Raw genomic sequence first — 23,076 nt, forward strand, 5'->3', positions numbered from 1 at the left:
CATAAAAAAATCACAGCAAAAAAACGTTTCAGAATTCACTGTGTATAGTATTTGCAACAGCAAAGAGCTTGTTTACATTTTAGACAAGTCAAGTTGCGATATTGAACAGGACCACATGGAGATGCCTTGAACTGCATATATACTAAAGTACACAGCAACATACACAGGACAAATCCAAACATCATCCTGAATGTGTGTGAAAACAACGTGAATGTACTGAAATGTGTCTGTGCATAAAAACAATGTGCGATCAGTGCGTCAAGAGCGCTCATACATGATTTGTTTGCCCATCAATATAACGGACTTACGTGTGCTTAATGTACGACTCCTGTACGTCACCGCAATCGTCTTTACTTTTATAGCAAAGCTGGTTTGCTTTATCCAGCCGAGAAACATAGTTTTCATATCATCTGGCCGTACTGCGGTGGGATGTTTCGACATTCTGTTCAGACAGGAACAGCGCAATGCGGGAGGGCTCGCGCTCTTCAGATACAATGACAGGATATGACAGAGAGTTTGTTTTTTAAAGCGAAACAGACACTGGAATAAATAATTTTCTCTGCCATCTCTGATCTAATCAGTATGGACTTTAAGATCATCGAACTGCGAGACGTAAATTACGTTATGAAGCAATTTCACATGCTTCCATAATTTTATTGCGTTAAATATGCGTTAAATTATTTTAACGAGTTAAGGATTTTGAATTGAACGCGTTAACGTTGACAGCCCTAATAAATTTATTTGTATGTATGTATGTATATATATATATATAATATATATATATATATATATATATATATATATATATGCACACACACAAACAAATATTTAAAAACATCGGAAGATTGTCTTTCACAGTGATTCATGGGTATAGGTTGTAGAGAATGATGGGAAATGTTGTTTTGTCACAGAAGGCTGTTGCCTCATAAAACAGCTGAATAAGTCTTATTTTCTAGAAAGCTTAAATAGGTAGTTCACCCCAAAATTACAATCATTTACTGACCACCATGTCGTTCCAAACCTGTGTGAAGTTTTACTGTTGAACTCAAAGAAGATATTTTAAAGAATATCTCAGTGTTTTTCTGTCCTTAGAATGAAGGCCAATGGGGTCCAGTGTTGGTTTGGTCTGCAATGACTTTAAATGTATGGACAAAAAAAAGTTATATCAGGTTTTGAGCAACATGAGGTTGAGCAAATGATGACAGAATTGTTATTTTTTGGTGAACTGTCCATTTAAGAACTGCATACATTGATTTTGTATAGTGTTCAGTGAAATAGTTGATACCTGTAGTAAATTAGCTCAAAGGGAAATATGAATTATTAATTATTACTTGTTATAATTCATTATAAATATTTGGGATTAGTCACAGAATTAATATTACAATCAATTAAACTGTTCGTCCAGCGAACACTCATTATTAATCGTCTATTACCTCTCAGAAAGGTTATTTTTATGGCCACAGAAACATAATTCTTTCTTACTGTGTACAGTGCTACTCAACATGTGTATCAAGATTGCACCATTAAAGGGACTTTGTTTTGCAAACAGTGATCACAGGATCAGTACTCATGTCAATGTGCACAACAGTTTTAACTAAATCATGAATACATAGTCTAAACAAACACATACACACAATCACGCATACATTGGTAAAATGGAACGTGAAATGGAAACAAGAGAATGAAGCTAATAAGTCAGTTAACCACCTGAAAAAAAACTCCAGTTTCTTAATTTAAAGCACCTTGGCAACAAGGGGTCTACAGCTTATACTAAACCTCTGTTGAGTTGGCCTTAGCCGTTGAACGAGTGTCCGGATGCAGTCTCGGATGAAAGTCTTGATGGTTCAGTAGTTCGATGATGGTGAAGTTGCAATCAGGTTCTTCTTGGTTAAGTGAAGAATGACGAACTTTAGCGATGTTAGTCTGACTTGGTTGTTGTCGGTAGAGCACTCTCTTCTGGGTGGAATGTTACAACTTGGCCTGTTGTGGTCGAGGCCTTGTCGGCGTAGCTGAGGGCAAAGTGGTCACGTGGCATCGCGGTTGGACCGATGTCTTTACTCTTTTCCCACATGAACAACCCACTAAGCTCAAGGTACCAGTGGCCTTTTAACTTCTGCAGAGACCACACCTCTCGAGTTTGGCTTGACCAATGCAAAAGTTTCTTTGTTTGAAAGCTAACTCATTTGCATGATCATAGTGGGTTGGCAGTTTTGTGCCCCTTTTTATTCTGATTTGTATAACAAGAATACAATGCATGTTATGAGGAGGTGATATAGACAAATGTGTAGGAAATTAAACGAAGATTGTTTTTGACATAAAACATGATACTGGTAAGGTTATATTACCTAATAATTCTGTCATAAGGCATGCATAAACAAAAGACAATATACAAAACGGTAATAATAATCACAATGTCATTGTGTTTATGTTCATTCATAGAAAGGTTTGTCTATGAATTAATGGAGAAGTCTTTTTTATGGGCATTATGTGCCTGTCTTTCCTATGGCCTGTGTTGTTGCATGTGGTCACCTTTCTGTGGCATCTCTTTGATGTCAAGAAAAATGTCACCAGTTTTCCTGGCTAGCGTCTGCAGGGGGAATAAAAGTTGATAATGATCAGTGGGAGACCAGATTTGGAGCTTGCTTATTACAGTCTTAAGGGGGAGTCTTACGATTCCCATTGCGGCATGAGTTGAAGGCAGCGTTAGCGAGTGATGAATAGACAGGTCAAATTTGGGCTTCACACACTAGGGCTTGTGACACTAGCAGTCCTCTGAAGAATAGCAGCACTGCAATCACTCTTTTAGATGCACCTATTTCCAAACAGCCTTCGACGGGTCTCAGAGACTTAAAAAGAAGGAAGGTCAGATATAGAAAGCAGAGGCTGTAGCTAGCCGGCAGATTACGAAGTAGACCGAACAGATGTCCAAGGCTTTTTAAATGCATTAAATATGCCAAGAGTAAGAACAAAGTAAAAAGACAAGAGAGAGAAAGAAACATGAAGTGAGGAGGCTGAGGGAGAAATTATAAAAGAAACACAATCCCTCAGAGAAAAGCATGCTGAAAACAGCCCGTACGTCCATATGCTTAAGAAGACACCGGAAAACAAGGACAGAAACTGTTATATCACTGGAACTCTCCTCAACATTCACGGCAAGAGGGAGAAAAATCAACAGAGTTTTTGGATTCAGTCTGTGACATTATTCAATGAAACACCTCCTTCACCTTCCCCCTGAGATCCATTTATAATTTTAGTCAAGGGTATTTGTGCCAAATACATTCATAATTTAGTTTTACATGACCAGCATTCTTTATTGTCTTTGACTCTTTTTGATAATATATTCTATGTAAATGGCCTGTTTGCATGTGAAATTATTTTGGACAGCGCATATGAGTAACAGGACATGATGCCATACTGTAGGACTTGGGAATTTAATTAATAACAAATCTTAAACAAAACAGTTCAAAATGTTAAAATGTATTATATGCTCCAGTTTCTTGCTATATTGCAAACCATGCCGCTTTGCATTGTTTGTATTGTATCAAGAGGTCAATCTGTAATGTTTATATTAACTAATATAATATCTTTTCGCTATATAAACTTCTATTCTACAGATGCATTTGCATTTGTATGAATGAAAGTGAATGGAATGTAAAGTGTAGCCTGAGCTTTAACGCGCGTTACCACATTTTACTATCGTTTGTTCAGCTGCTTTGGAATAATATTATCTAACAAGGATTTTTTTGTGGCTTGGTTTTAATAAATGGTCTTCTTGAGGAAGTTACTCTTATTTCAAATGTGATTTCTCATTATATGAAGCCTAAAAATAACTAACTCTGCTTGATAGTGTGATAACCTGTGTAGTTTTTATGTAAATATATTTTAAAATGTAGTTTATTTCTGTGATGCTATATTTTCAGCATCATGATCTTCAGTGTCACACGATCCTTCAGAAATCATTCTAATATGCTGATTTGCTGCTCAAGAAACATTTCTGATTATTATTAAAGTTGAAAACAGTAGAACATTCAAAAGAAGAACATTTATTAGAAACTGAAGTCTTCTGGAACGTTACAAATGTCTTTACTGTAACCTTTGATCAATTTAACGCGTCCTTGCTGAATAAAAGTGTTAATTTCTTACCGAAAAAATAAATAAATAAATAAATAAATAAAATAAAATAAAAAATTACTGACCTCAATGGTTGTGTACATGATCCATACAAGTGTCTCCAGATGCAGTGATCATATGCCATCACAGCATTTCCAGCACTAGCTGTGGCCTCCAGCACAGAAACAGATCCGAACCAAAGATTTCACCACAGTGGGTCTGAAAGCTGAGAGCTCCGGGTGTTGAGGACTCTTCCAAACATTTAATTGCAAAAAAAGAACATCCATGTAAATGTTCCACTCCACAAAATGTTCTTTATAGTGGAAAGGTTCTTCAGATTATTAAAATGTTCTTTAAACTTAACCTTTTTTTTATTTATTTATTTTTTTATTTTATTTAAGAGCTGTTCTTAGAACTGTTTAAAGGTTCTTTAAGGAACCAAAAATTTTTTTATATGGCATCGCTGCGAAACCCACCAAAATGAATGAACCCTTTTTTTTAAGTGTGTATGCTGTTATTTTTTTTTCTGTGGAACACAAAAGCAGCGGAGTATTTTCATTTTTGGGTGAACTGTCGGTTTAAGATGCTGTGAGGCTTGTGGGTCAGCGGCTGTGTGTTTGACAGATGGCTTAATTCCTCCGTCCCTCATTTCCGTTGGAGTTTGTGACAGTGCTGACCGCTTTGTTCAGCGTGAACGATTACTCCATGAATATTCCCTCTCTCTCTGGCTGATAGCCCAGTGTTTAATTCTGAGGGTAACTCATCTAGTTGCTCTGAAGTTGCTAGATTAAATTGGAAAGTCCTTTTCCGTTTTTGCCAGCTGTTAATCCTCCTCATTTGCGTAACATTACCGCCGTTGGCCTGAAATCAGCCGTCAGTAAAGCAGGAGTCGAGCATGTGATGGCCAGCAGCGATCAGACCTCGTGAACGCATCTCTGTTTAGTGCATTATGATGTCGATATGGTAAATGTAATTAAATCCCAATGAAGATGTTCTGAGATGCAGCATTATAGGGAGGATTTCTGTGGGAATCTAAGAGAATCTAAGAATCTAAGGCTCATATTATGAGAATTTTTTTTTTTTTGATGAGTGTCTACCCATCTCTCTATCTCTCTCTCTATCCACAGTATTTAAATCTAAATGTAATATTTACAAATTTTATTTGCATATAAAATTTCCAACTATTTGGATTACACTGTTTTAACATAAACACAGATCAAGGAAAACATCTTGGAGCGTAACTTGCTGAAAGGACCTCCGTTTAGTAATCCCAGAAGGTGCTCTTTGGTTGGGATCAAACTTGTATCTATAGAAAATAATGAATCCAAGGCACTTCTTCTGGTTCCAAAATATAAAAATTGCTTATTGTTTACTTAACAAATACAACATTTGATTTTAATAAATAATGTATCAGTAAATGTTGAAATTAACATTAACTAAGATTAATAGATGCTGTAGAAGTATTGTTCATTCTTAGTTCTTATGTTTACTAAAGTAGTTAACTAATGTTAACTAATGAAACCTTATTGTAAAGTATTACCGTTTGTTTATGTTAAAACTGTGTAATCCAAATGGATGGAAAATTTATATACAATTCTAAGACATAAATCTTACATTTAGGTTTTTAAATATTATTCCTGAAAAAAACCCAACCTATATACTTCTAAGGGTGTGAGACTGGGGTAAAATAGTCATGAAAAAACTAAATTAAGGTGCATTAAACCTTGACTAACATCATAAGTGGACCTCATGAAAAAAAATTAACCAAATGTATAATGTGACTCCTTTCAAGTATTTCATATAACTAAGACAACTGCCATTAATCATTCAGTGCAGTTTCTTTTGTGCATTCAGTCATTTTTGCACTTCATATTTGGTGCTGTTGCTGTTTTGTATCTAACTTTTCCCTTAGAGATCGGTGAAGGAAGTTTCTCCCTTTATCTATTTTTAGGTTTACTTTGCTAATTAGCTTGATTTTTCAGTCTGCAGTACTTTTACTGTTATACGTTTTTTTTTTTTTTTTTATAAACATTTACACCATTTGGACGTGGCTGAAGTTCTTAGCAGCTCTTAACGTAATGACTCTGTGGGTGCGGAGCAGAAGACACATCAGCAAAAGTGCACCATGGGAAACAAGTAAACATCAGTTTAGAGCCCTGTGCTTCACCAGCCCACCTCTCCTTCATTCTCGCTCTCTCTTTGTTTTATCCAGCTGTAAAAGGACATGCACATTGATTCTGCTCTTTCAAAAGGATGTCTATGATTCTCTCCACCCCTTTTGTTTGTGAAGGCAAACTATTGACAAATAGTGTCTGTTCGGTAAATCACATAAAACCTGTAGAAAATTAAACTCCTTTTCTTTTCTTTTCTTTTCTTTTTTTTTGTATTGTGTTGTTTATTATTAGTGTCAGTTTCATTGAGATTTTATATATATATATATATATATATATATATATATATATATATATATATATATATATATATATATATATATATATACAGTGCTTAGCGTAAATGACTACAACCCCTTTGAAAAGTAACATTTTAAGCAATATCTCAATGAACACAAAAACAATTTCCAAAATGTTGACAAGTTTTATATAACATCTGTTTAACTAATGAAAGTAAGGTTAATAATATAACTTAGAGAACAAAATGTTCAGTTTTACTCAAATTAGGGTGATGCAAAAATGAGTACACCCCACTGAAAGTTTCTGGAGCAAAGCTAAATTTTAGACTACAAATGTCTAATTTAACAAGAATTCAACCACAGGCGAGTCTAATTATTCATTACACAGGTGTCCAGCAGACAGTTGACTATAAAAGGGTGTTAAAACCCCTTCCCATTTCATGCTGTCAGCAATGGCACCACATGGAAAAGAAATGTCACAAGACCTGAGAAAGAAAATAATTTCTTTACACCAGAAAGGTGAAGGCTACAAGAAGATCAGCAAAGCTTTACTTATCAGTCAGAATACTGTAGCAAAAGTGGTACAAAAAAGTGGTGACTATTTCCCGTGACACAATACGGCGTACACCTCAGAGGAATGGCATGCATGGGTGCCGTCCATGAAAGAAGCCTCTCCTAAAGCCCATGCACAAAAAAGCCTGCCTAGAGTTTGCCAGGACCCATGCTGACAAAGATGAAGACTACTGGTACTCTCTACTCTGGAGTGATGAGACCAAGATAAATGTTTTTGGAACTGATGGCTTCAAAACTGTATGGCATCGCAAAGGTGAGGAATACAAAGAAAAATGCATGGTGCCAACAGTGAAACATGGTGGTGGCAGTGTCCTTATGTGGGGCTGCATGAGTGCTGCTGGTGTCGGGGAGCTGCATTTCATTGATGGCATCATGAATTCACAGATGTACTGCTCTATACTGAAAGAGAAGATGCTACCATCACTCCGTGCCCTTGGTCGTCGTGCACTTTTCCAACATGGCAATGATCCTAAACACACATCTAAGGCCACTGTTGGATTTCTGAAGAAGAACAGGGTGAAAGTGATTCAGTGGCTCCTGATCTGAACCCAATCAAACACCTATGGGGAATTCTGAAGAGACAAGTTGAGCATCACTCTCTATCCAGCATCCAGTCTCTAAAAGAGGTCATTCTTGAAGAATGGAAAAAGATAGATGTTGCAAAATGTCGCCAACTTGTTCATTCCATGCCTAGAAGACTTGGTGCTGTCATTAACAATCATGGAGGCCATACAAAGTACTTGTCACAGACACGCCAGGCTCCACAGTCACCCAATCACATCGCACTCCCTCTCCCGAATACTAACAAGCCTCACCTGACGCCAATCCACACTCATCACTACTGCCACATAAAAGACACACCAGTTCACTCAGTCACTGTCCGGTCTCGTTGACACTAACCTGTGTTTACCTACCTCTTGGACTCCCTTGCTACCGACTTACCTATCTCCAGCGTCCTCCGTGATTCCCAGTGTCTCCTCGTCTCCTGTGCTTCTCCGGTGTGTCTTCGTTCCTACGTCTCCTGGTATCCACGCTCCCTACAGAAACATCCAGACAAGTATCAGTGTCAGCTCATCTGCTCAGCGATCCATTCATCTGCATTCTCTTACCTGCATTCTGATCACGCTCTGCATTACCTTCAATAAACCTGTTAACCCGTATCTGTGTCTCCGTCCCCTTCTGTATGTAACAGTACTAGATGTAGTAGTTTTTGTTGTGGGGTGTACTCATTTTTGCATCACCCTAATTTGAGTAAAACTGAAAAATGTGTAATCTAAGTTATATTATTAACCTTACTTTCATGTTATAAGTTAAACAGATGTTATATTAAACTTAGTCTTGTCAACATTTTGGAAATTGTTTTTGTGTTCATTGAGATATTGTTTAAAATGTTACTTTTCAAAGGGGATGTACTCATTTACGCTGAGCACTGTATATATTCTAATATTTTTTATATTTTCTGTTTTAATTTTAATTTTAGCTAATGTTTTAGTAATTTTGTTGTGTATCTTTGTCATTATTATTTTTAAAATGTCTATAGTTTTTACTAAATTTTATTTCCATGGTCTGCATGAACCAGAAGTTGCGAATGACTTCAGTATTGTGACATATTTTCTGAGTTAAACAGAATACTGAATGAGAAAAATAGAAGCCATGGCTTGTTTTTTTTCCCTGCTGGGAATTGATTGGATCTACAAAAGTAGGCGTTCCATTCAGCTTGCTGTCAAAGCTCGCAGCAAGCTGACAGTTGGAGGGGATGTTCTATCCAAGTTGTCAAACTGACATCATCAGAGAATGAAGGTCATTCCAGAGGGGAACATTTTCAGATTTTGATTAAAGATTATGAAGACAAAATTTTTTAAGTTTCGCGGATGAATTGTTCACCACAAGACTAGTAGTGCGCTAACAAAGTAAATATAGGGTCGATTTTGATTTCATGCTGACTTTAAGATAACTAAATGAAAATGAGAAATGTAGCCTTGGCAACTAGCTGAAATGCTGAAATGAAATGTTTGTTTTATTTTTTTTTTTCACTTAACGTTTATTTTATTTCAAGTAACAAAAATCTTTTAGTTTTAGTTGTAGTTAACTATAATAACCTGGGTTTTCATAACATATTTTCTTCCACTATTTTCATTAATGTAATGTGGAAAAAAACAATATCTTGGTTAATTCTAAAAGCAAATAATTTAATATAAAGCATCAAATTTATGCAAAATATTGTATAAACAATTGTGTTGTATTCATAACTTTTAATTTTGGTAGGAAATGTGACATGTTCTTGACAGGTTTTGTGAGACTCGCCTTTTTAGTCTTAACAGGGACAGATTGAAAACTCTGTGGGCTTCACAAGTGCTCTATAATTACTGAAATTAATATCAGCATGACATTGTAAAAAAAAAAAAAAAAGGATATTATGGTTCTTCTGAACACCAGCTGACTGAGGCGTCTGTTCTTTTAGGAGTGTTTTGTAAGAGGAGTTGAGTTCTTGAACTAGAGATCATGTAAATTAATCTGAATGTCTTCTTTTAGGTCCTTGACTAATATTTTATGATATTGTGCATTTAAAAATCAGATCTTTCCTAGGGCTGGGTCATATATTGAGTATTCGCTGTATATTTACAGTGATTTTGCTGGTGACAGGAATTGATAAAACTTGATGTACCTAAGTCCCAATATAGCATTTTTTTTTAATGTATTAAAGTGTATTTTTTAAAGTGTTTTTATTAAAAGTATGTGCTTTGTTTATATACATAATATTGCTTAAATAATACATTTTTACTGTATTTCACTTTATACATTAAACATTTTCAGTCTACTTGGCTTTTTAGTTGAAATGTGCATTCCTCTTATCAGGGTTAACTAAAACTAAAATCATTCAAAAAAAAAAAAAAAAAGTTTGTTACTTGAAATAAAATGTCACACTTTGCGGCATCTTCTTTATAAACATAAATTCAACATGTAACAAATAATAATAAATCCAAAAAGTAAAAATTTACAATCTACTCGACCTATTAGTCACACATCTTCGCAGGTCAGAGTTCACCAAACTTGAACTTTGGAACGCTGCAAAATGCGAAACTTCTTTGCGTGAGCTTGCGTTTCCGGTACCAAGCATTTGTATGCATATGAATGGAGATCAATGGCAGTGTGGAGTGACCACCCTTTTACTCAGCAATCTATTGAGCACAGGCTATCCTGAAAGCTGCAATAATACACTGTAGATTTCAAGACTGTTTTTTAAAACCATGTTTGTTCACAGCAGTAGTGTGCATATGGAGTACTGTGATCAGTGCAACTGCTCATTTTTTCTTCTAAGATCTCTATTGATTTGAGAAAAACAATGATTGTGTATCTTTGTTACCTTTTGTTATCCATTGTACCTATTGTATTCTCTTTTCCTCAGAAACTGCATGTGCTCAGAAAGACTCTCCAAGCGTTGATTTATCCCATCTCCTCTACGACACCCCATAATTTCGAAGTGTGGACGGCCACCGCACCCACCTACTGTCACGAGTGTGAGGGTCTGCTATGGGGCATCGCCCGGCAGGGCATGCGCTGCACCGAATGCGGAGTGAAATGCCACGAGAAATGCCAGGACCTCCTGAACGCAGACTGTCTCCAACGTGAGTCTATGAATATAAAATACAGCCCACTAGCGATGTTTTCAAAGCCGAATACTATGGGTGCATCTCAATCAGCTCCCTAGTTCAGTAATCAGGGCACTGATCAGGGAGTCAGCCATTTTAAGGGCTGTCTCAATTGCAAAATTGCACTGAAAAGTTCGCTCCCTAAAAAGTCCCACAACGCACCGTGAAAACCAGGGAGCATTGATGCTTGCTATGTTCCCTTAACGGAAGTTCTAAAGCACGAAACATAAATCACTTGAGCCAACTCACCACACATGATGACAGATGATAGATGTTTTTTAAAATACAAACCATTATTTAATTATATTTCAGCATAAACATACATCGCTAGACAGGTAATGAACATAATCTAGTTAAGATTTATAATTTATTTATGACTGAAATGTTGCACGTATATGTAAGAAGCAAAGTATTTATCATAATGTACTTTAAAAAACATTAAAAAATAATGTCAGAAAGATATCAGTTCTGCTGTTGTTCATACTGTAAATACCATTAGTGATGTTGTACAATGAGGACATTGTCATGTCGTGGGAAATAGTCATCAGTGTCCCAATGTGTAGTCAGGGTCTTTACTGTCCTTACCAGTGCCTGAATTCATTGTATTCACGAAAAATATAATTAAATGCTTTTGTGCTCTCTCGCAATTATATAGTTGGGTAATTATATTGTATATAATTTGCGGGTATCAATATGTGAGGTATTGAAATCGCTTTTGAATATGTGCTCGCTTTTTACTTTCACTTCGCGATCATGCATGCTCTGTGTATAGGGAGCGGCGGTACTGACCGCACATTTTTCACAGGATCTGTTGCGCACCAAATCCTCCGCCATTGTCCTGTCAGTCATCTCTTCTTACTGTTGTCATAAGTGAAATCTGATGTACTGTAATTTAACCGACTACAGCAGCAAGTCTAACCATGTCCCTTTAGGGGCTCCGTAGAATGCATTATTCATTTTCCACGCCTTTCCAAATTCAAATTTAGGCTTTGGGCACATCCCTACAGCTATATATAATAACTAATAAACAGATTAATATGCCAATACTAGTAAAACCTTCTGGATGATGTGAAGTGTTAAATAATGTTCTCAGTATTTCCTTGCTTTGATGGGGCAGCCCCCCAAAAAAGCTACAAGCTTTTACGTTGAATTCAATGACAGATTGTTATGTTGGAGGATAAAGACGGCAGGAGAGACGAAGATCCAAATGCAAACAACATGAAAACAAAGAAATGGGAGAATACAGAGAACTAAGAACCACAAATGAAATCTAACGCAAACATACAAAACAACGGCTGACTCAGAACAGGAGAAACACAAGGGCTATTTATACACGAGACTAACAAGATAACAAGGGGAACAAGAAACACCTGTTGATACAATCAAGGAACAAATCAATGTGAAAAACTACAAAAGACTACAAACATGGCACACAAGACAGGAAGTGAAACAAAAGTCCTTAAACACGGCGAACATGACACAGAGACAGTTTATGTAACCATACTGTATATACTGTACCTATGATAACCAGGAAAAAAACCTTAATGCATAAGGTGGGACTTTTCATTCTAAACAAACCCGAAGTACACTGAGACTCTTATTTTGAAATGCATATGATTTACTATTGCCGGCTGCTCATTCAAAAAGATGGAGATAAAATATGCCATCTTTCAACCCTCTACAACCCTCTACAACACAAACATTGTCATAATTCATCAAGATCTGTTTTTCCATCCCCAAATTTAAGACATCTTAAAATGGTAATATGTTTGTTATACCATTTAAGATATTGAGGATTTTTATGACCTTCAATTTCATAAAACCGAGGACCCGTAGGGTCTTGTTTTTTATTCACTGCAAAAATCATTTGAGAAGTAAAATGACAAAAGATGTTAAGTCTTTCTAAAATTTTTTTATAAAAATTAAGTGATTTTAAGCTTAAAACAAGAAAAAAAAAAAAATTGCCAATGGTGTTAGAAAATTTATTTAATTAAAAGGGAAAACAAGTCTATTTTTCTTAATGCATTGACAGATATTTTTTTCTTGTTTTAAAGGGATAGTTCACCCAAAAATGAAAATTATCCCATGATTTACTCAACCTCAAGCCATCCTAGGTGTATATGACTATCTTCTTTCAGACGAACAGAGATAGAAATCAGAGATATATTAAAAAATATCCTTAGTCTTCCAAGGTTTATAATGGTTGTGAATGAGGGGCTACATTTAAAAAAAAAATTGCATCCATCCTTAATCAAAGTAATCCATATGACTCCAGAGGCTTAATAAAAGCCTTTTGAAGTGAAGGGGTGCGTTTTTGTAAGAAAAATATCCATATTTAAACTTTATAAATTCAAATAACTAGCTTCCGGTGGACAACCTTACACATACTGCTCAAGTCGGGTTGGGCGGAAGAGCAACCTTTGAACCGATGCAATGGCGCAATGGTGAACACGGAGGCGCAGAGGAGAGAGCAAAACAAAACACCGGTCACAAATTATAAGTCTAAAATGAGAAATTTTAAAGAGAAATGTCAGGAGGATTTCGATATAAGAGAAGAGGAGCTTGAGTTTGTCGCACAGCCCTATTTTTTTTAACTGCAAGAGGCGTCTAAGCTTTCAATACTCGTACATCCTGCGTCATACATCACGTCGGTGGGTTACTCATTTGGTTCAAGTCGACTTGCGCAGTATGCATATGGCTGTCCGCCAGAAGCTAGTTATTTGAATTTGTAAAGTTTTAAATATGAATATTTTTCGTACAAAAATGCATCCCTTCGCTTTAAAAGGCCTTTATTAACCCTCTGGAGCCGTATAGGACTAAGGATGTTTTTAAATATATCTCTGATTGTGTTTGTCTGAAAGAAGATAGTCATATACACCTAGGATGGCTTGAGGGTGAGTAAATCCTGGGATAGTTTTCATTTTTGGGTGAACTATCCCTTTAAGGTTCTATAAAAATGCTTGGACATTCAAAACTACGTTGCCAAGGTTGTTGTAAGGCACCACAGAGGACAACACATGATGGGAGAGAATAAAAGTGTACTTAATCGTGATACATTTTCCGAAAACAAGACTTAACATCTTTTGTCTTGTTATAAGAATGTTTAGATATTTGTACTAGAAAACAAGACAATTTTTTGCATGTGTTTGCACACATGCTGCTAAATACATTTTACAGTTCGCACACATCTCTCTTGGAGGAAGATTATTTAGACTTTGTCAAAATATATATTAGACAGTCCTCGACATTGTGAGCATTTCACTCACATTTGCAAGCCTGGTCTAATTCATCTTTAGACAATGCAAAATGTGTTTAGTCACCATTAGAGGTGTTTGCTAAGTCAAGCATCACTGTTACCTTTGCATTAAAATGGATGTAGTAGATGTAAATGTTAAAAACACTCCACATACACACATTTGCATTGTGACAGCGAGTTTTGCATGTGCAAACACTAATGTTTTCTTCAGAAAATGTTAAAGTTATCATACTGCATGAGCAATGTTCTTCATTGTGAAACGCCATTGTCTGTCTGTCACATTGCGTGGCAACTCTCATCTGACATTTTGCGTTTGGCAGCTGTTCAATTTATTGTTCGGCACTAACAGAATAACCATCTACACTAGTGTAAGCTCTCAGATGAGTGGTAAAATCAGACTGTGCCTGATATATGCTATGTAGTTCCCTAGTAAACCTCACAGACGTGGCTGTCTGCCAGACACCCAAATGGGCCTGTACAGAGAGAGATTTATTAGACAAGCCATCAAACTCATATTTAGAGTGTGTGTGTTTAAATGTGAGTGTGTATGAGCGCTTGTTTTGACTTGTATGGCTTGCAGTGCATCGCTTCTCTCTGCATGGTTCGTGAGGGAAAGACATCTGGGACGAGACACCAGTAAACCATCACTCTCACAGACACACAGTTTTACTTCCCACATCCAGCACATTTTGAACACTCTTTAAAGCATTCACAAGGTATTTATGATGCTTCTGAATGAATGATTCATTTTAATAGGGTGCAGAGAGATACATTTTTTTTAAGCGGCAGTGAATCATCTATCTGTTTTGGGCTGCTCACTTAGGCATGTGCAATACTATATTTACTTCAAAATCAACTAATCTAAATAGCTAGTAGGTCTTAAAGATGCTTTATATGCATGTCAACTCTTTATATTCATGTGGATATGGTAGTATGTACATATCTGAGCTGCAACCAAATTTGCATACTATACTTCGCACTTGAAGTCTGTACTGAGACAGTCTGTAATATGAGACAAACTACATTATCATTAAAAATCTTCTTTACAAAAATTTTCTTTAGATTTCTGTGAAGTTGGAATGTCCATCATTCACAAAGTTTTGTGTTAATTTATTCAGTATTTTGGCTAATTTGATTATTAATAGGATTCTAGATGTTTTAACACATTTTCATAATTCCATTTCTTAGATTCACACATTTATAAACTTGTTCTCACATTCCTTGCCATTTTTCTGCAAATGTCAGTCATTATCATAAATTCTTCCAAGTACTTTTTTGTGAGAAATATTGACTCAAAAAGCATGCACAGATACATGCACACTTTTAAAATCCAGCAGAAATAATACACCATCCAGGCACCTTTAACGTGGCATTTTTAATGTACTATAATGTAGGATGCATTTAACTTTATCTTGTGTACTGTTTAGACCAGAGAGTATACGAATTGGAATTGCTGCTCATATTATCAGAGATTGTGTAAGAACACATGTAAATCTCATCAACCTCTATAGGTGCAGTAGAGAAAAGCTCGAAACACGGAGCCGAGGACAAAACCCAAAACATCATCATGGCCATGAAGGAACGGATGAAAATCAGGGAGAAGAACAGACCCGAGGTGTTCGAGGTGATTCAGGAGATGTTTCAGCTCACAAAGGAAGACTTTATCACCCATCTGAAGACAGCCAAACAGGCCGTGCTGGAGGGGACGTCCAAGTGGTCTGCTAAAATCACCATCACAGGTAAGCAAATCTCAGATAACCTGAAAGTGCCATGATAAAGTCACAGTGCATGCAAATGTTAGTGGTCCAAAAGTAGGCTTTACTGTCATATAAAATATTTTAAAAAAATTCATATACAAGTGGCATATGGATTGATTCAAAATGAGATTCAGAATTGAATTGCTGTTGGTTTACAATATCTTAATTGTGTGATAATGTTCAAATAATGAATAATTGCATTGCAAATGTAAGAAATAAAATAGCAACGATGTTGGAAAACACAGTTTTTATTTATACAATAAATTAATTTTAAATTAAATTAATTATAAATTATTATGTAATTATTGTTATTATAAATTTATATAATTATATTTTATGTAATGTTTTATACAAATTTTATACAAAATATGTAAAATAAAAAAGAATTATGAAAATAGTTTTTATTATTTTTTGCAGTTAAATTTGGTTTATGCTCTCGACAAGTTTCATTTAAATTTATATAGAAGTATTATTATTATAAAATTATAAAATAATAAATAAATAAAAAAAAAAAAATAAAAAAAAAATGAAGCTTGTCTAGAATATGCTTGGGCTGTATTTAACTCTTTTGGCCGTGTATGTTCTAGACAAGTTTCATGAGGTTCGCCCTTAATGTCTGTTTGTGCATCTCTGTGTCTGTGGCTAGAACAGACCCTACAGGGAGGAAATGCTGCTCAGTTTAGTTTGGGAAATGTGCCGAGATTTTGCTTGTTTTCTGACAGCTCAAACCGCCAGACGACAACAACCATCTGCTGTGGACAGAAACGTAGGCAGTTGCATCCGTCTCTCTGAGTCATAAAGAAAAGTTTCTGTCCATCTGCATGACGTATATCCTCACATTGCTTTGTTTCAGTCATATTTTATCTTCTAGAAGCCACTGTATTAGTTCAGCTGTGTGCCAGATGAAGTTTGCACCTATATGTGTCCGTATCACTGATGCTCCTTCACCTGACTTTGAGGGTCAACAGAGGCTGTGAATTATTGCCAAGCTTGCAACACTGCCAGCGTGTCAATAGAACAAAGAGAGAAAAGCAGCTCTCTGCTTTAATTCATCCTGGCGTACGGTCGAAACTCCCATTTTAGAAAGTATTCATGCACTGATTTATTTATCATGGGTTTCATAAACATTAGCCTCTGTGAATTCTGATTTAGTTTGACTGCAGCATGTAGTAATTTAAACGTAATTCAAGATTTATTCTCTGAAATAAGTCTTAATATTTGATGCAATTTCACTTCTCAAGTACATTTCTTGTGTTTCAAGGATATTTAGATCTTATTAAAAAGACAAACATGGTAATTAAGAATCCATCCATCCATCCATCCATCCATCCTGCATTGCTGAGCGAGAGAGTGTTGTGCCATGAGCCCAAAAACAATATGGCCGTCACTGTCAGACACACTAACATGACATCGATGTGTGAACACAGCTCTGGAAACACAAACATGCCATCGTTCTTTCATTCTAGCTAAACTATTCGGACTATATTACCCTCTTCAACCATCCCAGTGACATTGCACCAATCTCTGTCTGTCTCCAAGCCCAAGGATACATGTTCCCTGAATAATTTAGCACCCTGCTCATTCATAATTAATGAGGCAAGAGCTTCCTGTGAACTACTATTGGCTCTGTGATGAATGGTATCCCCATTGACTGAGTTTAGTGCCACAGTCAGGCTACACACTGTTTTTATGTTGTATTATTGCACATTTGTCTATTTTGAATTGACGTTTTAGTTATTTGGGGTGCCATATGTATGTATCCATAAGATGGATTGTGGTCCTTCAAAGCCTCTGGCCCCAGCGACTTTCAATTATGCATTGCAACTTCAAATCTTTGATCTTTGTCTTTATATCTCAAAATTATGACTAAAAATGTACAGATTTACAAAACTAAAAACATCTAACTCAGTTAGTTAGTTTTTCTTTTCTTTAGTTATTTCTCATTGTTCCAACAGTCACTGGCACCAATGGACACCAGTTTTACATTTTCGGGTTTCAGGTCACTGCGGGTATCCAAACTCAAGGACCCTTTCAGTCAGAAGCCCCTGAGGCATATTGCCCTGGGCTATAATCCATCCTTGTCAGTACTCGTTTATATTGCTTTGTGTACTAAGACATGATTCTAAATGTTCAATTCTTCAGACAATAGCATTTTATCTCCCATGCAAATGTTTTTGCTTGCTGCAAGAATACACAATTTGCAAAACGTCTTTTTTTGTTGTCTCCCTTCTCCAGTTTTATGTGCTCAAGGTTTGCAAGCGAAAGACAAGACGGGCTCCAGTGACCCCTACGTCACAGTACAAGTGGGAAAGACCAAACGCAGGACCAAAACGGTTTTCGGCAATCTCAACCCCGTCTGGGACGAGAAGTTCTTCTTGTGAGTCTCGCAGAAAGCAGATTTTTTTTTTTTCTGTTTATCTACCTTCTGTCTTCTAAACAAGAGTAGCTAAGATTGTGCTAATGCTCTAGATCACTGGTTTTGCATAAGGATCCAGATTTCTACGCTGGAAATCAATTGCAGTTGAGATTGAATATTAATATAAAATAATAATAATAATCATAAAAATAAATAATAAAAAAATACAAATAATAGTTCTGTCTTCAAAACCATTTAAATCTCTGCTGCCAACAGTGTATTGTGACCATTTTTATGTTTAATTTGTCTCTCTTTTAGCAAGTGACAAATGAATTTTTTTCAGTAAAATGCACAGAATTTAGATGCATGTTTATATGGTTTGTTGCAGTTTTATATTGGCATTCAACAGTTTTTTCCCTTGCTTTCCACGACCCATTGGAACAGACCTGAAGCCCATCTTTAGGGCGTGACCTATGCATCAGTTCATATCCACTCTCTACAATATCAGGCTGTCTGCATGAGCTGCATGAGATGAAAATGTTTTTATGGGATTATTCTTATGCATTTAGGGCTTTTTAAAATTAGGTTGAACTCAAAGGGCAGAGACATAGTTTCCATTTCACAACACTTCTGCCATTCAATCACAAACAAATTTTCAAATGGCATATGAATTATTCAAAGTAGCCTTTCATTAATTTGACATTTTCTGTAGAGCCCCTCCATTACGAGTCTGTTTCTTAGCCTTGTTTTTGTGCTGATGCTCAAAAGAGCTTTTTGGTTTGTTTGAAAAGGGTCATAAATGAGGAGTAATGGAAATCATTTGTATTCCCGTTGGCTTTGTCACACTCCCATGGGACCATTTCTTTTCATATTCCTGATGGTGTATCCTTGAGGCTTCTGCAATCATGGGTGTCACATTATAGTGAAGGCTGGACTCGCTGCCCTGCTCCATTCATAAACCTTTGTTAGGATTTGATGTTTCTGACGATGCACAAAGCCAATAAATCAGAACCCTGAAATCTACAGTACCCTGACTGTGGGAATGTTGTACAATCCAGACAGGGACCTTATATATTGTGCCATTTGTGTGGTTATGGCTGTACTGGAGGGATCACAGAAGGTTGTTCCTGATTGTTAGTTGCTCTTTTCATTAAGGTTTTGCTGAGGTCATCTTTATGAGATTGATGCACTTGTTCACTGCTGTCATTTGCGAGCTGTTGTGTGTTCAGAGGGGTGAGCGGTGTGACAGGGATGTGCATCATACAGAATTGAACTGAGATTGCCTTTTAAATTCCAATTCAGTAATTGAGTTGAGGTAGCAAACAGGATGCAGAATTGCAAATAAAACCATAAATTCTCAACTAGAAAAGCAAAGCTTGTCAAGACAAACCAAAAGTTTAAAAGTTTTGCAGAACAAGCTTTGAAATTTGACATTCGAACAGACATAATTATAGATAATTATTATGGATAGTTAGATAGACAGACAGGCGGACGGATGGATAGATATAACTTACACAGCTGCTAAATGAATACCATGAGTGATAAAGGAATAAAGTGCATAACACGCATAAAATGCAAGTGATTTAGTTGCGTGTGGCTATGGAAGAGTTGCGTTATCTTCTGGAAAGATAAACTGTTGTTTCTCTGAAGCTAATAAGGTGAAAAGCCTTAAAGGGTTAGTTCACCCAAAAATGAAAATAATGTCATTTATTACTCACCCTCATGCCGTTCCACACCCGTAAGACCTTCGTTAATCTTCTGAACACAAATTAAGATATTTTTGTTGAAATCCGATGGCTCAGTGAGGCCTCCATAGCCAGCAATGACATTTCCTCTCTCAAGATCCATTAATGTACTAAAAACATATTTAAATCAGTTCATGTGAGTACAGTGGTTCAATATTAATATTATAAAGCGACGAGAATATTTTTGGTGCACCAAAAAAACAAAATAACGACTTATATAGTGATGGCCGATTTCAAAACACTGCGTCAGGAAGCTTCGGAGCGTTATGAATCAGCTATGGAGGCCTCACTGAGCCATTGGATTTTAACAAAAATATCTTAATTTGTGTTCCGAAGATTAATGAAGGTCTTACGGGTGTGGAACGCCATGAGGGTGAGTAATAAATGACATTATTTTCATTTTTGGGTGAACTAACCCTTTAAGCAGAAAGTCTACTTTGTTTTTTTCCACAGTCGAATGCACAGCCTCGGTAAGTATACTTTACTTGACACAGGCGTACACAGGCGTTTGACGCACGCGCATTGCGACATATTGCAACACATTCTAACCTCTTCGCACAATCTCTTGTCTTTGTAGGCCTCCATTGTTTGCTGTAGCTTGCATGCATTCAGGTCTTTTCTGTTTATACAGTTTTTCTTCGACTAGCTTGTGAATCGACACCCCCAGGGCACTGTTGCCCCCTTGTGTATAAAGTAATGACTGCAAAAAAACAAACAAACTAAATGCGCATGTGCAACCTGCGCGTACAAAGTACGCACGGTTACAAAAATGTGGCGGTGCGCGTTCAATACACGTGTACTATTTTGATGATGAAATTTGCATCACGTGTACTGTACACCGACCCTCGCCTACATGTAAAAAGCGAAATATACTTTATGCATCAAACAAATAAGTGCCAGATTATTTGTTATTAACTATCATCAGCTATATTACCTCTAATGTAAATTAGAAAGTCATATGCTGATAATATACAGCAATTCCAAGGTCTCTGTAAAGAGGTTTGGATAAGTGATTTTTACGTTCCATGTGGTTGAGTGATGACGGTGACGTCTTCCACTGGTTGTGCTGGGTGACAATGCAGTGGGGAAAGCAGCCTGAATCCGTTTCAACAGCCTTGGACACAAAGCTCTGTGGGATGCTGATCTCCTGGAGCATCAAAAGGGGTCCTACAATCTGGAACACGCAGATGAGGCCCTGAAGTAGGTGCAGAATGTCCTTAACAATCTGGAATACACAGACGAAGTTACCTTGAAGTGAAGGTTTGCTCTCCAGAGTTTAAATGAAAATGTCTCTGTATGTCTTCTGCTTCTCTGGGCCAGATACTCAAAACTTGGTCAATCCACTTTTGTCTTTGTGGCAGAGACTAGGGATGTGCTGTAGTTGTTAGTTGTCTCTTTCCTCACAGATTGGGGGCTCAGACCGTGATCATATCTGTTGTCCCACTGGATGGGAGACTCAGAACTTGAATGTATCTGTTGCTGTCTCACCTTTGCAGGCCAGAGACTCAGAACTTGTACCTGTTGCTGCCTTCTCTGTAACGGGCCGCAGGCTCAGAACATGGTTGATCTGTTACAGTCTCACGCTTGCAGGCCGGGACTCAGAACTTAAATGTATCTGTTGTTGTCCCACCAGATGAGAGACTCAGAACTTGAATATATCTGTTACTCTCTCACCTTTGCAGGACTGAGACCCAGAACAAGGAGTGTCTGTTGAAAGGGTACCTTTATCCCATTCTGATGAGGAAGGGATTGCAATTTGGCACTTCTCCATTCCAGTGCTGTGATTGGCTGCTGGCATCAGAGGAGACCCAAACACTACTTTCCCCTGTGGAACTCATTTGCCTAAAGCACACAGTTAGATGTCTTTAAAGTGCTTTTAAAGATTTACCAAGGAATTTCTCACTTTCCAAACCACCACCAAAATGCCTTTGGCAATATTCTAAACAAATAAAGTCCACACAAAATGGAAACTTGAACTGTCATGCATTCATTCATTTATACATTAACAGCTGAATTTGTGTCCGATGTTGCACAACAAACAGCTGTCAGAGAATACTTATTTCTCTGAATAAGTATGAAATGGATGTGTGTAGTTTACATCAGTTTTAAGGTTTCCAAACATAATTATGAATGGATATGGATGGATCATTGTGGCCTCCCTTTGTTTCAGCCACTGCTGCTGCATATGGAGGTCCTGAGGAAGGGCAGAAACTGCATGTGGACCAATGCGAAGTCCTGTCCTTCCCAGGCTTGGTACAAGAGGTCTTTTTCTTGCCCTCTAAGAGGTTTCTGGCTGTTGTCCTAGCATCTTTATTTGATGGCGTTGGACAGTTTGTTTGTGTTAGTCCACCAAGATTCAATCAAAATGTAGCAAACCTTTGTCAGTTGTTACAGACAGAGAGGGGCCCGGCCATAAACTGGGCCCTGGGATGTGCTGGATGGATGGGTGAATTGAAATTGATTGATCTATCAATTGAAAGGGAGCCAGTTCTTTAAAGTTTTTCTGTTTTGCACAAAAATCAATTTTATATGACTATAATGGTATATCACAATATAACTATTTTTACTGAAAATTCAGTAAAACAATATGTTGAATAACTGTGTGGCAGTCACATTGTTGGATAAAATACTGTATACTACTACTCTGCATCCTGCCATGTATTTTTTGCATTTCTCCAATTTACTTTATCTACTGTTTATCGCCCAGGCCAATTTCATACCATATGGTGAGCAAACAGGACAAATACGGTGAACCAAGTGAAACCAAGTAACTCCAATCTTTTGGCCTGTAGTACATATGAGAGAACACAGCTGATGCCTTGAATATTAAACCGCTGAATCCCGTCGGCAGATATCAGCGCTGGAGTGATCTGCTTTTCCTTGCTGTTGTATTGAACTTTAGCTTGAATGTGTGGATGTGTTGTTGCCATGAGGGAGGATTACTGGATTATTAAAGACAGTGATTAGAGTTACAGCTTGTATGTCGTATGTGTTGTTGTCTTATACGACCCCTAATCCTCATCGCCCACTTTAATTTTCCATTTCAATCCGAGTTTGCGATCTTAATCCTGAGAGAATCGTCAGCCTCCACCTCTGGAGGAGGGTTAGTGAACTTTAATGGATTGTTCTAAATGCTAAAGGCCACACAGATCTCTCTCATATGCATGTTTGCATGTTTTTACACAGTGGCTATATAGGGCATATTTCAAATCGTCTTTG

General features: G+C 36.9%; 1 protein-coding gene across 4 annotated transcripts in view; it reads left to right on the top strand.

Annotated features, from left to right (window-relative positions):
• Positions 1-23,076, top strand: part of LOC127499461 (protein unc-13 homolog C) — a 219,569-nt gene that overhangs the window by 31,211 nt on the left and 165,282 nt on the right. For all 4 annotated transcript variants that reach the window (XM_051869805.1, XM_051869802.1, XM_051869803.1 and 1 more), the window contains 3 exons: positions 10,500-10,719; positions 15,511-15,738; positions 17,992-18,133. In XM_051869805.1, the coding sequence (XP_051725765.1) occupies positions 10,500-10,719; positions 15,511-15,738; positions 17,992-18,133 (590 nt within the window). The remainder of the gene's footprint in view (positions 1-10,499; positions 10,720-15,510; positions 15,739-17,991; positions 18,134-23,076) is intronic.

This window comes from Ctenopharyngodon idella, chromosome 18 (genome assembly GCF_019924925.1).
Source record: "Ctenopharyngodon idella isolate HZGC_01 chromosome 18, HZGC01, whole genome shotgun sequence".
Taxonomy (NCBI): domain Eukaryota; kingdom Metazoa; phylum Chordata; class Actinopteri; order Cypriniformes; family Xenocyprididae; genus Ctenopharyngodon; species Ctenopharyngodon idella.